This window comes from Cibotium barometz, chromosome 23 (genome assembly GCF_041138505.1).
Source record: "Cibotium barometz isolate CiBa-2024 chromosome 23, ASM4113850v1, whole genome shotgun sequence".
NCBI classification, from domain to species: Eukaryota; Viridiplantae; Streptophyta; class Polypodiopsida; order Cyatheales; family Cibotiaceae; genus Cibotium; species Cibotium barometz.
The window spans coordinates 34,123,270-34,138,464 of NC_141068.1; the positions used below are offsets into that span (position 1 = coordinate 34,123,270).

The following is a 15,195-nucleotide window of genomic DNA, read 5'->3' on the forward strand; positions in this document are numbered from 1 at the left end:
AAAGCATTTGGAGCAGGTCTGTACTCGAGTTGATGGACCCAAGGGATTTATGGGATATGGCTTTGCAGGATTCAAAAGAGGTCTTCTTATCTTGTGGTAGAATGGTCACAAAGGCAAGGGATAGAAGGGTCAAGGAGTTGATTGAGGCTCTTAGGGCACTACAAGAGAGACTGGAGGGTGGGGGATTTACAGCAGGTCAAGAACTCATGGAGCTGAAAAGGAGGCTAAGACTCCTTTCAGTCAAGGATTTTGTAAAGAAACAGGTGCAGATCAAACAAATGGGTAAGGCTGATAGGACTTCTAAGGATATGTTCAGAGTTCTCAAAAAGAAGAATATCAAGGATAAAGTTCCCTTGCTTAGGAGAGATGGACCACTGGTAGAGTCTGAGGAGGAGAATAGGAAGTTTATAGCATAGCATTTTAGAACCTTGATTGGAAAGGACCTCCTAGGTAGTGAACTAAAAAATAGAGCTAGGCAAAGGTGCAAGGAGTTTAGAGTTGTAACAGTTCCTGGTTATCTTTCCCTTAAGATGGATAGTCCACTTGAGCTAGAGAAGCTGGAAAGTGCTGTGATGGCAATGAAAAGAGGGAAGACACCTAGCCCTGATGGTTATTTTTAACAAAAATGAAAATATTTCATGGATAATATTCTTTTATTTAAAAAATTTATTTTTCCTCTTGCTATCATTCAACATCTTCTATGCCTTAGCTTTTCCTCTTTTTTCTTGCTTTTCAATTTGCTTCCTTTTTCCTTGTCATTAGCTTCAGCATCTGTATTCTTATCCCCTTGAATATGTTTATCTATTTCACTATGGATACAAGTGGAGAAGCCCACAAAGAAATTAAAGAAAGAGACTAAATAATCTATTAAAATTAAGCTAACTAATTTTTGTCTTTGTTTTTGGGATTGTAAAGAAGATTTTATGTTTTCATCATTTACATTCATAATCAATTTTATTTTTAACTAATCTCTTTTTAAAGAAGTATTTTATCCATGCCTTGAATAGCATATCATATCATTCTATTTGAAATCATATAAAACAACCACTGATCTTGGTTATCTCCCTACATGAATATGATCTACAGAAGGAACAGAAAGGGTTCATAAAAGGGAGACATATTCTAGAAGCTATTATAAGCCTATGGGAGGGTCTAAATTGGGCTGGAGAGAGTAGCCAAGACATTTGCTTCATAAAGGTTGATTTTGAAAAAGCATATTACAAGATAGAGTAAGACTTCATCTTTGACAGTATGGAAAGTGATGGTTTTGGGGTTGCATTCATAAATATGATCAAGAACCTACTCAAAAATGCCTCCACCAGGGTGAATGTTAATGGGATTCCTTCTGAATTGATAGATCTAACCTGTTGTATTAGAATCTCCTCTACTCTTTGCCCTTGCTGCAAATGGTCTTGGTTGGTTGTTCAAAATGAGGTGGATGGTGATAGAATCAAAGGGATCCAGATTCCCACTAAAGAGTGTGATGAACAATTAATCAATGAGCTTTTTGCAGATGACACTAATTTTGTGGTTAACAGTTTGGATGGAAGTGTTTAGAGTCTTTGGGAGAAGATTGACATTTTTTCATTGGCTTCAGTATCCAAGCTCAGTCTAGGAAAGACTTCTTTTTATGAACTTAAAGGGAAGGAGATGGGCTATTTAAAAGAAAAGGGCTGTCAGGAGATAAAAGAGGGTGAGATTTTTAGACTTCTTGGGATGTTCTTTTCCAACTGGCTACCACTAGTGGAAGGCATGGCAGCAGCATTATCCGCAACTGAGGATGTACCTGACCTCCCGTGAAACAATGATAAGGGATGAATTGATTCAGCCTCCAACATCTTTTTTTCCTTTGCTAAAGCTGCTTGCAAAGCAACAACACAGTTTTGGGGGTCTTTCCCTTGCACCTTCCGTCTTAACTGTGATCCAAGCCCGCTAGGAACTGGTTTAGTTTCAAGTGCTCCAATCTTATAGTGGGCATCAACACAGGTGGCCTACCAAGCTCCATGGCCCTTCCCCGCCTCTGTGATTGCGTCCCTTGCAACAACTGCCTCGTATTTGCCTCACATTGACTCAAAGTGCACCTCGAAACTTCTAACTGATTCTCCCTCCAAACGGCCCAATTGATCTATGTACCAACAAGGCATGTGGAGACTCTTCCATTCTATACTGTCTCTTCAAGGCTTTGGTGACAACCCCCCAGTCATCCTTTATTGCGTCCAGCAATGTCTTGTGCCAGGCTAGTGCCATCCCCTCCAAGAATTGGAAAGGTACTAAGCTCACATCGTATCTGGCCATCTTGATCTCTTGCTGACCCTCAAAAAATTTCTCAAATATGCTGACAACATCTTCCCCATCTCTGCCCAGGAAGATTGGGACCTCCACCATGATGACTTGGTTGAAAGGAATCTGCAACACAAACAAAAACCAAGGGGAAAGTGCAGTCCCCTACCAACCCACACAGCTCCTTCACCACTGCTTTTCAAGCACCTGATAACTGATCAAATAGTCCGTAGATGCACTCTTCCAATCCCAATCAATAAATGAATCTCTTTCTAGACCTCTGAATCCTCCAGTCAAACTGATCAGTGAATGCAGTCAACAGCCAAATGTACATGCATATTTAAAACTCCCCAAGGCTTGATACATGATAATCAAGAGTCACTAGTGATAGTCCAACACAGTGTCTACATCTTCACACTTTGACCCACAACAAAAGCTTTCTCTGAGGCACTTAATTCAGCGGTCAAAGTTACCCTTTCAATTTGCTTATTAGGGTTAAACAGCCAACTGTGCACCCTCTTTCACCTACAATTCTGCTCTTAAACTTCACGTTGAGCAGTTGCTATTTGAGATCCAGCATATTCAAACACGATTGCTACTAGAATTTCAAATTCAAGCTCCTCAAATATGCACACAAGGAAAGCTAGGTAAGCCGGATATAGTTAGGGTGGGGCTGACTTATATATGACATACGCAAGCTCGAGGGCAAAGAAGAGCTTGTAAACACATGAACTGCTTTCATCAATGCACATGCATCAATCGCCCAGCTTGGGATCTCCCTCAGTAAGTGCTGCTTTACGTGAAAAATCCCTTACTTTCCACAGCGGTCAAGAACTGACTGGCATAACCAAAGTCAAACCCTGACTTTGCAATGATTTACTGATCAAGGAACACACCCTTGAATTCACCCACACCCTATGTCCATGCTCATTTAGAAATATTTATATGTGCCCATGAAGAACCCTGAGAAAGCCTTCAAAAAACTTTCTAAAAATGTTACTTTCAAGGCAACGAGGTTGGACACTTGCAAGAATGTAGATGCAGGTAAGAAGGATGCAAAAATAACATTGAGGCACCTACAGCCACACCGGAACTAACAAAGGATGTGGAACGCTTGAAAAAGGACATGCATACGTGGGCTACTGTGGTGGAATGATCCAAGAAACAAATGGAAAATGTGGAAAATTTCACGAAAGAAAATGGACAATGGATTGATGTAACCAAGAAAAACAAAGGGCCAGCCAATAATAAAGTTGACATAATGAATGCCACTTTGGAAGAGGAAGTGACAAGAAAAGGCGAGTGTATGCCGGCCACAAGCAAGGAAGCCAGGAGGCACCAGAGGATCTAGAGGGGTGGCCATGCTCTATCGTGAGGGTCTTAGAGATGCTGTACAAGTGATGCATAAAGATGAGGATGCAAGATACACGTGGATCCATTTGCATACAGGGAGACCACAAGGCCTCTATATCGCAATATGCTACTTTCCACCCTCAAATTCAGGCTACGCCTCACGTGATGGAGGACCCTTTGACCTGCTATATGAGGACATCATGAAATATGCCAGCATAGGTGAGATAGTACTTATGGGAGACTTTAATGCACGGGCAGGAAAAAGACAAAGTAGGTTTTACATGCATGATGATGCCATGTTCAGAGAGATTGACCATGATGAGGTGGGATTGTGTAGGGCAGCCCAAGATAAAGAAATGAATGCATATGGGACACACTTATTGGCATGGGGCAGTGCACACGAGTTAGCCATTTTTAATGGACTTTCAAGATGGCCAGGATCAAACGCTTTGACATGTTGGAACCATAACAAGGGAGCAAGCATAGTAGATTATCTCATTGGATCATCGACATTGATACTAGATGTACACAATTTTATGATCTCTGGGAGACTCCTTGGGTTAGCTGCAAATCATGCTATTTTAACCCTCACAATATCTTGTGGGCAAATGAGGGATGCAACACCATGCCTTCCCAGGCATCCTCGTTACCACTTCACAGAGGACATGTCATATATATACAGCGGGAAAGTTCAAGATACCTTGAGCACTTTGGATTTGAACGCCACTCTGGAGGAGTGCACAAGAGGACTATGCACATATTTTACATGCATCAGTGATTTTTGCATTCCCATGTACATTGCCATCATCTAGACCTCCATGCTCCATAGTGCCACAAAATGGATGGTATGATCAGGAATGTAGGACAGTCCACGCTCAACTGGAGAGGGAGGTGGCCACAGGAGCCGGGACTCGTAGCCAAGCAATGACACTAAAAAAGCGTTATGGTACGGAAAAAGAAACGTGCCTACTTGGCAAAACTAGAAGAAGTATATTATTAGATGTTTTTGGGCTGAGATAGCAAAAGGGCATAGCAGATGATGCATGAAAGACAACCCTCTTTATAGATCACATCCCCAGACGCCTGGTTAGAGTATGGGAGACACCTATATGATGTACCAGGACAGGCACCTATGGGAGCCCCCAATCTGCATAGACCAGCACAGTGCTCTTTCTTTACATGGAGGATGGTTAGGGGTGCCATATACAAGCTACAGAAGGGAAAGGCACAAGACCGGGACGATTTGGTGGGAGAGCTTTTCTCACATGTATGTGATGTGTTGACACCCACATTGGCATCTATGTTCAATAGGGCAGTATGTGAGGGTTTTCCCAAAAGCTGGTCAGATCACACTATAATCCCACTCTTCAAGAAGGGGGACCCACTGATCCCAAGTAATCAGACTATCATGATTGGCTACACATTGGCCAAAATATACGGGTCCATATTGGAGCATAGGATCACCACATGGCCCGAGATGAATGGCAGGAGATCACAGGGACAAGCGGGTTTTAGGCGAGGCTACGCCACATTGGATCATATCCTCACACTCAGAACTATTATAGAGGAGGGACGAACAGGACATAAGAGGACTATTGTTGCTTCGTGGATTTCTGCAAGGCCTTTGATACAATTTCCCAAGCCCGTTTCATGCAGAGATTACAGGACATTGGGATGCCAGAGGATATGAGATGGTGAGTGTATGCTTTATATGAGACCGTGACATGCCGTGTGCAAGCACTGGGGGGGATGTCAGATAGGATCGACAGCATGATCGGGGTGAAGCAGGGATGTCCGCTATCACCCACACTTTTTGGCCTGTACATAGATGAGGTGTGCAACTACACTAATCGAGGAGGGGTTGGAGACAGTTTAGCCGAAGTGTTGATACCTATATTGCTATATGCAGATGATATTGTGCTTATCTCTGATTCACCGGAAGGATTACGAAGACACTTGGATGCTTTGGCCACCTTTTGTAGAGATTGGGACCTTGCAGTGAACCTTGGGAAGACCAAGGCCATGGTTTTTAACACTTCGGTAGCATGGGTGACTAGATCCATATATTAGTTTAGCTTTGGAGGGGCTGTGGTGGAACGTGTGAGAGAGTATGTATACTTGGGGGTTACCTTCTCTTGCCCATGCTTTTCTTTGAGAAGGGCAGTGGATGCTCGGTTGGCATAGGGATATGCAGCATTAGGCTCACTTGAGAATCAATGTGCACACATATAGTTTCAAGAACCCACCAAATTGTGGCTATTTGATACAGTGGTCACGCCTACACTACTATATGGAGTAGAAATCTAGGGTTCCAGCTTATACCACAGGTGACTGACTCTGCTCACTGATCAATTGTGCCCAGAGAGGGAATATTTTGACGGATGGGATGCCATGGAGAGGCCACTTGTTAGGATGATATCTCGAATGATTCACAGCAAAGGCTCCACTCCACACTCTATTGTTAGAGCAAAGTTGGGGGTGGCACCGATGGTTGTGGAGGCCTTGTTCAAAGTAGTGTCTTTCCTACATAGGATACGAGGTTCCTTGGACAGAGATACTCTAGGCTTGCATTAGTTTCCTCCCCACAAATGGCAGCACAGGGAGACAAGGATCGGTGATACTCACGAATGACCACATGGTTAACGCAGCCCCTTTTCACCAAGGCTTTCCAAGCACCTGTTAGCAGCTTTTAACAAGCACTTCTCACAAGGCGAACCCCAAATGCACAGTCAGCAACTACAGACAATTACGGGCATCAGAATTCTATTTCAAACCCCTCAATACCTTGGTCAAACTGCTTGCCCAAGCAATGCTGTACACTGTCAACAGCTCTCTTTGCATCGACCTTTCGAGTTGGATCACTTTTATCAGTTCTCAAGTTTATGCATATAACAATGAGCCACCTTACTATCCTCGCCTCTATATGCTGTCTTGACCCAATTTTGTACCAACGAAATTACCGGTCAAACTAGCACACAGGCATGTTGCACCTGAGTGGACCTTTGACTAAGTAACGACTTTCAAGTCAAACTGCATACCATTAACTATCGCTAATCAGCACAACCGACAGCCGCATACCAAGAGATGTGATTGGGCATCACCTCCCAAGAACCATCAACAAGCCACTCAACAAACAACCTCAAAAGTGACGGAAAAACAATCTTCTTTTCCAAAGGTCAACCTGCAATTTCCAGTTTTTTCCCCACTACTAACTATCCACACAAAACCCATCAAACTTCTACCGATTGTCCACAAGCTTCCGACAAGGCATATCCTTTGATTCTCCCATCATCTATCCTTCCCACAAACATCTCTTCACAATTTTCTGTTTCCCCACCTATCTCCTACGTGGGATACTATTCAGGAAAAATGTTACCACAAGTCGAATTCGCCATCGCGCAACAAAAGAAATGTCGTACATACATCGCGAGGCAAGATTCATTTGTCACCACCATCAAGACCCCTTGCATTCCACCCGAAGGTATAAAGAAATGCCAAACACCGAGGTCAGATGCAACGATCCATTCATATTTGACATAAGCGATGAAGACATAGCCCAGCTATCATGCGGCACAATTCCCTTCACCGGCAACAAAAGCGGTAGCGATATGCTGTATATCATCAGTCCATGAAGACACACAACCGATTAACCACAGAAATGCCGTTTCGTGTCCAACAAGAGTATATATCCGTTATCTCTTGCCCCCCTGTTGGTCAAAATGTGAACATGAACTACTTCTGCTTCCTTTGGTCAATGGACATATTCATCTTTTTAATTCGCTACCTCACAATTATCTCTCTCTCTTCTCATATCGCACCATACATATGTGGAGTTCTAAGAAGTACCAACGTGCAATTCTCTACCAGCGCTCCCTTGCCACTGTTCTCTGTGACGAATGCTACCCATCCAATCCACTTCTCTCCCCCTACACCAAAATGATGACTGCTGATTTCATTTAAGTGTTGATCATGCTTTGTGGCTCGAGATGCAAGGAAGGGTGAAGGAGGAAGAGAAACCATTGAAACCATCGGTTGCTTGGATTCAGCAAAGCGCCTATGTACAACGTGATCCTTCTATTTCATCCTTTCCCCCTCACGTAATTCTAGCCCACTGTAGAAGTTACAAGCCTTGACCCAGTCAAGGGTCCACATCACAGCCCCTCATTAAAACCCTTCTATCACTCACATAGAAACACCTGCTCACCCTCGCAAGGAAAGATCACATAGATTCCCTAAACACGGCTTTGATTTCTATGATCTTGAAACCGCACGGAGCCCACAGGATTCCGCTTTCCCCCATAGCAGGGTGGGGCAACAAGGCTCAGGCAAAAAATGTACAATCTATCATATATGTCTATCTATATTTCTATCTTTTTATAAATCCAAGAAAAACTCTATATAGATCTATATATATATATATATATATATATATATATATATAGGGGGAATGGGGGGGGAGAGAGAGAGAGAGAGAGAGAGAGAGAGAATCTATGATAGATAGATAGATATATATGGATACTTTTTCTTTTACTTAGAGAGAGAGAGGGAGAATCTATATTTCTATCTATTTATAAGTCCAAGAAAATTTCTATATAGATCTATATATATATAGGGGAGAATGGGGGGGGAGAGAGAGAGAGAGAGAGAGAGAGGAATCGGCATATAACATGTATGTATATATATATATATGTGTGTATATATATATATATGAATAGGATTTTTTTTTGAAAATTTGGGGAAAAATTTTGCAACATAGAGGAAATAGGAGGGCACCAATGCCTCCTATTTGCACCATGTTGAAAAATGTTCTTCCAATTTATGCTTTTTTTTGGGCCCAATACATTACCCCGCCCCCCCCCCCCAAAACTCTCTCTCTCTCACACCAACACACACACACATACTATCTCTCTCTCTAAAAAAAAAGAAAAAGTATCCATATATATCTATCTATCTATCTGTATATTGATATATCTATCCAACATGGGGGAATGGGGAGAGAGAGAGAGAGAGAGAGAGAGAGAGAGAGAGAGAGAGAAAGAGAGAGAGAGAGATGGGCATATGACATGTATATATATATATATGAATAGGGAAAAAAAGTGAAATTTCGGGAAAAGCTTTTGCAACATAGTGGAAATAGGAGGGTCCCAGATAAATTGTCTCTCTTACACACCAACTCTCTCTCTCTCTCTCTCTCTTACACACTCTCTCTCTAAGAAAAAGAAAAAGTATCCATATCTATCTATCTATATGTCTATCAATATATATATATATATATATATCTAGATCTATATATATACGGGGGAATGGGGGGGGGGGAAATGGGCATATAACATGTACAGATATATATATATATATACATGTTATTAAGCCAAAAATTATAGTATATATATAAACATAAGAATAGGCCTTTTTTTTTAAAAAAAAAGGGAAAAAATTTTGCAACATAGTGGAAATAGGAGGGCGCTAGTGCCTTCCTATTTCCACCATGTCACTTTTTTTCCACCAAATTCATAACCGCCCACCACCCTCAACTCTCTCTCTCTCTCACATTCTCACTCTCTCTTACACACACACTCTCTAAGAAAAAGAAAAAGGCTATATATATATCTATATGTATGTATGTATGTATGTATGCATGTATGCATGTATGTATGTATGTATTTATTTAATATATATATATATATATATCTATATAGATAGATATATAGATCCAAAAGAAAAGTCTTTATAGATCAATGTATCTATCTATATATAAATCCAATAAAATGTCTATATATATATACATATATATATATATAGGGGGAATGAGAGAGAGAGAGAGAGAGAGAGAGAGAGAGAGAGATTTCACACACACACTCTCTCTTTCTCTCTCTGTCATGAGAGAGAGAGAGAGAGAGATTTCACACACACTCTCTCTCTCTCCCTGTGTCCATTTCACTTAGAGAGAGAGAGAGTGTGTGTGTGAAATCTCTCTATCTCTCTCTCTCTCTCTCTCTCTCTCGCTCTGTCCATGGAAACATTTCACTCAAACTCTCTTTATTAGTTTCACCAGCTATATCCTATTTTTAATTTACTCACCCCTCCTTAACTGACCTCCCCAACCTCCCCCCCCCCCTCTCTCTCTCTCTCTCTCTCTCTCTCTCTCTCTCTCTCTATGGAAACATATCACTCAAGTCTCTCTTTATTAGTGAGAGGAAATGTAGCATTGGCTAAAGACACACACATGATAGGTCTCACATGTACTCCGGTCAACCATGCTCCAAGTTCAAGCAATGCCAAAACACGTAAGGACTCTACAGACATTGTAATATTGGAGGATGATGATGAGGTAGTGGCAGGAAAGAAGGAGAATTATGTAGTGGTTAGCATAGTGACATATATCAGGTCTGTTGGGGGGCGACATCATATGTTGTAAACATGTACATACATCAACCAATACTAACATATGCCAATTTGTTTCAAATGTTTGGTAGTAGAAGAACATTTCCAAATACCCCAACTATGTAATCATTGATATAGAACATTTTGATTCAATAAGATCCTCCTTACCATGTTTGTTGTATTTCAATGCCCTCATGTGGTCAACCTTTCTTTAATGCATCTTGAAATCCATTCTTCTTCACTTTTGAGAGAGAGAGAGAGAGAGAGAGAGAGAGAGAGAGAGAGAATCAAAACCAATCATTGGGACCTGTAATTAATGCAACAAATTCATTCTTATAGGCCATCCAAGAGAGAGAGAGAGAGAGAGTCAAAACCAATCATTGGGACGTGTAACTCATGCAACCAATTCATTCTTATAGGCCATCTGAGAGTGAGAGAGAGAGAGAGAGAGAGAGAGAGAAAGAGAGTCAAAACTAATCATTGGGATGTGTAATTCATGCAACCAATTCATTCTTATAGGCCATGAGAGAGAGAGAGAGAGAGAGAGAGAATAAATTTATTTGTATAGTTTAACATACTTTATGTAAATACTTTATGTAATGTACGTGTACATTAGTTCATACATAAAACAAGAGCTTGATCTAGGAAGTGGTGTCTGGCTCTTGTGCTGCTGAAGCCTATCTTCACTTTAGCACACAATAACAATACAATGAGAGATGGGTATGTACTATATGTGTAAACCTAGAATACACGATCCAAATGTGAATCCAATCCAAACATACATGGCTATCTAACTATGCCACAATTATACCTAACATAAGCTGGTGACATAAATGATAGTCACCCAAGATTTACATCAGGAGTGGAGCTTGATATCTCAACAAGAAGTTGTCACCTTCAATAGTATCCTAGACAGCACCTGAATGGCCTCCACCCATTTATTGACATTACCCTTATTATTTTTTGAATCTTTCCAACCTGATGTTTAGGAGTCTCAAATGAGTTTTTTCCCAAGTCATATGCTTTGCATACATTCATAACTAGTTGAAAGTTTGGATCTTCACAAAATACCATGTATGTCAAGTCCTTGTACTTGAAAATGGCCTTCTTTAAGTCTTGCAAAGCTAATGAAACATCATTGAGAACGCTCGACAAGCATCTATAGAATTAGATTGTCTCTCCAAGAACTCTCCAGCAAACCTCTTACCCAGTGTAGATCATGGGCTTTCGTAGCCCTTCCATACCTCCCTTGCTTTCACGAGCGTTTTTGAAAGTGTAGACTTTTTCTTCTTTTGGTATGGCTCATTGTTGAGCCCCTAGAACCGGTCACTTCAAACGTCAAATCACAACTAAAAAAGAGATTTCATACTAGTTTTTCTTGATTTTGACAACAATCAATCAAAAGCTAACCTTTCTACACAACTTTCAACAACAAACAACACTCCTATCACCTTCAAATCTCTCCAAACTCACAAAAATGGTCTATACTCCAGCTTAAGCTTCTAAGCTCGAATCGGGTGGATAACGAAGGAACGATTGGTATTGGTGGAGCGTACCTGACTAGTATCCCTAGCAATGGCACCAAAAATGTTAAATCTTCTATTTATGCGGCTCACATGTCATTGGGGATCGTCCAAGCATGCCGCAAGTGAGTGCTCAACTCCTTGCTACTTTCGGGTAGGAGCCAACCTCGCAATCGGTTCTACGAATGTCATGTTCGCAGCTCCCAACTTGTTGCAAATGCGATTCCACTTGGAGAGGAGAGGGAGAGGGAAAGAGAGAAGATGGCATACTCGTGAGTGTGGGTGAAGGGGAAACTGTGGACGTAGCAATCGCATGAGACCATAGAAGGAAAGAAAGCATGCAAGAAATCCAACACCCTTAAGGGAGTGGAGGGAAGCTTGAGCTCTTTGCATTCAACGTGGTATCCAACAAGTGAAGACTAAAGTCAAAGACTTTGCCTTTTATACAAGTACCTTTTTTCAAGGGAGGACTAACCCTTTCCATCTCTTGCACTCTCTCAAGCTCTAATTCTCCTAGCTAGTGGCACAATGTGCGACCACCCTACTCTAGCTTCCCTCATTTTCTTTTAAGCTCTCTATGTACATGGCCGAATCGGCAAAAATTGTATAAGTACATATATTACAACACGGGTGGGCTGCCAAAAGGTTAACACACCCTAAGACCCATTTCAAGTTTGGTACCAATTAGACAAGTGACATATCAATGTCATTGGCCGACGCATAATCTTCCTTCACATATGTAACATGCATGTGGGAATTGGGGCATTTGGCCTTCCCGACCAAACGTACGGGGTCCAATTCTCTTTATACTTGGCAAGATCAAGGAAACCACTCAACTTAAGAACCGTTCGAAGTTTGGTACCAATCGGATAAGTGCATATATCAATGTCGTTGGCCAGCCCGTATTTTTCCTTCACATACGTACCATGCATATAGAAATTGGGGCATTTGCACTTCCCGATTGGACATATGGCATCCGATCCACTTGATACATGTCAAGATCATGGAAAACACTCACCTTAAGACCCCTGCCAAGTTTGGTACCAATCAGAGACTTGCACATATCAATGTTGTTGGCCAACGCGTAATTTTCCTTCACATGCATACCATGTGTATGGAAATTGGGCCATTTGTCCTTCCCAATTGGACATACGATGTAAGATGCTCTTGATACTTGTCAAGATCATGCAAAAAACTCACCTTAAAATCCATGCTAAATTTGGTACCAACCGAATAAGTGCACATATCAATGTCATTGGCCCACCCACATTTTTCCTTCACGTACATACCATGTATATAGAAATCGGGGCATTTGGCCTTCTCGATAGCAAATAAGAGGTTCGTTGCACCGGTGGTGCGGTCCCACTAGTTCCTGCGTTTGCTTCTGACACGACCCACGGACCTTCAAAACTCTCTTGTATGCACCATATTTACCCATGGCCGTCTCTATAGTCACATTGAACAAGCCGCCTCAGAGACAACAGTGGGACAATTTTAGAACCAGCGATTCTCGAGGTTTTCTGCAGGTAACGGTCTTCAGGGAGAGCGGATGAGACAAGCGCTTGAGGAAAAACGGCAGCAACACACCAGAGCATTATTGACCTTAATCAAGGAAAGTGTATTGAGGCGGCTAAAGGAAAAGGACGTGGAGGTTGAGAGAATAGGCCGCAGGAATTGGGAATTGGAGGAGCGTGTGAAACATCTCAGTCTAGAATCCCAACTCTGGCAAAACTTGGCCAAGAACAACGAGGCTATGGTCTCCAATCTCAGAAGCAATCTGGAGCAGGTAGTAGCATAGAGTAGGGAACAAAGCAAGGAAGGATGCAGGGAGAGTGATGTGGATGATGCAGAATCTTGCAATTACGGAGAGTCAGGTGATGCTCATGGGTGATGCTTATGCCCGCACTGTGAAAGAGAACAGGGACCTCAAGGAGCAATGATCTCAAGCTGACAATGTGGAAGAAGGATGATTTACTCCATGTAAACCTAGGTCTTGCATTCTTTGGGGCTCCACATAGAGGACACTCAGTTCGACGAGTGTCACATTCTTTATACAGGCAAAGATGTCTGCAAGGAAGGAGGAGAATGCACACGCTATTCGTTCTACACATATGCATACATAAATACACATGCACATGCATACACAACACGCACATAGGTAGGGGGTTGCACACACATAAACATACACACACTTGAAAGGGTGTACACAAATGCACATACATCTGCATATGCAAGCACACACTCACGCATACAAGCATTGGGCACACACACACACACACACACGTAGGTGAATATGCACAAATGTACATGCAGATAATTGTTATATATACACATAGAAAAACACACATGCGCACATTCACGCATACAACACACACACATACATATATGCATGTGCGTACATAGGCACGGGGCATACACATGTACATGCACATGCATACACAACCTACACATAGACAGGGGGTGCATACACATACTCATACACAAACACGCAAGTGTGTGTGGAAACATGCACGTATGCACGTGTGCATATACACATACACACGCACACACCACACACGCGTACACACACAACAAGGAAAAGCGATCACATGTGCGTGCGTAGACACGTTTTCTGGTCTAGGTAGTAAAGCTACGGGAGCGTCTATTCGCGCCGCTATTTATGGACAAGCATCTATTTATGCTGCTAAAGTGTAGTTGGATGCACATATAGACGAGTGTATAGACACACTCACAGACGAGAAAATGCACAATGCACACAAGGCACTTTTTTACGTGTCTATACACGCGTGTATATTGGCGTCTATATGACAACTAGATGCATGGATAGACACGCTTATATACTTTTTTTGACACAGACCGTAACCGCGCTTATGATGCGACTCAAAATTTGTAAATTAAAAAAAAAGCAACATGCTCATATTTTATACCCTTTGGTCATACATGCATGCATTGTATTTAATGCAACCAACATCAATGCATTGTGTATAATTTGCATGATTCCGTGCATGAGTTAAGAGACGAAGCAGATTTAGTTGTCTTATACAAGCCATGATTACAATTTCGAATAAAAGATTTTGAGTCCACAACATTAGACGCATGTAAACCATCCATGCACGAGAATTGAATACAAACATTACAAAAGTGTTTATATATATTGCCCAAAAAAAGGCTTATACATACATACACATGTGGCCTCAAGTACGAAAAGTGATAAAGCCTTAAATAAGATCTAGCCACATGTGGCTTCAAGTACAAAAAATAGTGGCTTTGTAGATTTGTACATACATGCACGTGTGGCTTGAAGTACAAAAAAATAGTAAAGCCTAAAGCCACATCCAGCCATATATGGCTTCAAGTACAAAAAATAGTTGCTCCTATCTAGCACTACATCTACTACTAGTCGGAGTCTCTCTCTCCTCACTCTCGGAGCTTTCTTCGGCACCTTCATCTAGATTGCCTCCTTCTGCCTCCGTATATCAAGTTGCAATATGACACAAAATGCATATGTATGTATTAGATTAAATCAACAACTAACTAAGAAATCACATAAATGCAAGTCACATTGAGATCCATACTTACAAATTCAGCCCCCCATGACATTCCATATTGCTCCATCTGGATCCGTCGTGCGTCCCAGTGCTACTAGCCTTGTTTCTTC

The 15,195-nt window shown here is 41.6% G+C and overlaps 1 protein-coding gene across 1 annotated transcript; it reads left to right on the plus strand.

Annotated features, from left to right (window-relative positions):
- Positions 1–13,086: 13,086 nt before the first annotated feature.
- On the plus strand, positions 13,087–13,477 carry LOC147625863 (BOI-related E3 ubiquitin-protein ligase 1-like). Its single transcript, XM_086817736.1, has 2 exons — positions 13,087–13,323; positions 13,388–13,477. The coding sequence occupies exons 1-2, from the start codon at positions 13,087–13,089 to the stop codon at positions 13,475–13,477; spliced, it is 327 nt and encodes a 108-aa protein (XP_086673862.1).
- The last annotated feature ends 1,718 nt before the right edge of the window (positions 13,478–15,195 follow it).

Bases quoted from the DNA above. Each gene is read 5' to 3' on its own strand.
- LOC147625863 (XM_086817736.1), top strand. From the start codon at position 13,087: ATGAGACAAGCGCTTGAGGAAAAACGGCAGCAACACACCAGAGCATTA. The intron at 13,324-13,387 runs GTAGTAGCATAG...TGGATGATGCAG, and splicing joins TCAGAAGCAATCTGGAGCAG to AATCTTGCAATTACGGAGAG.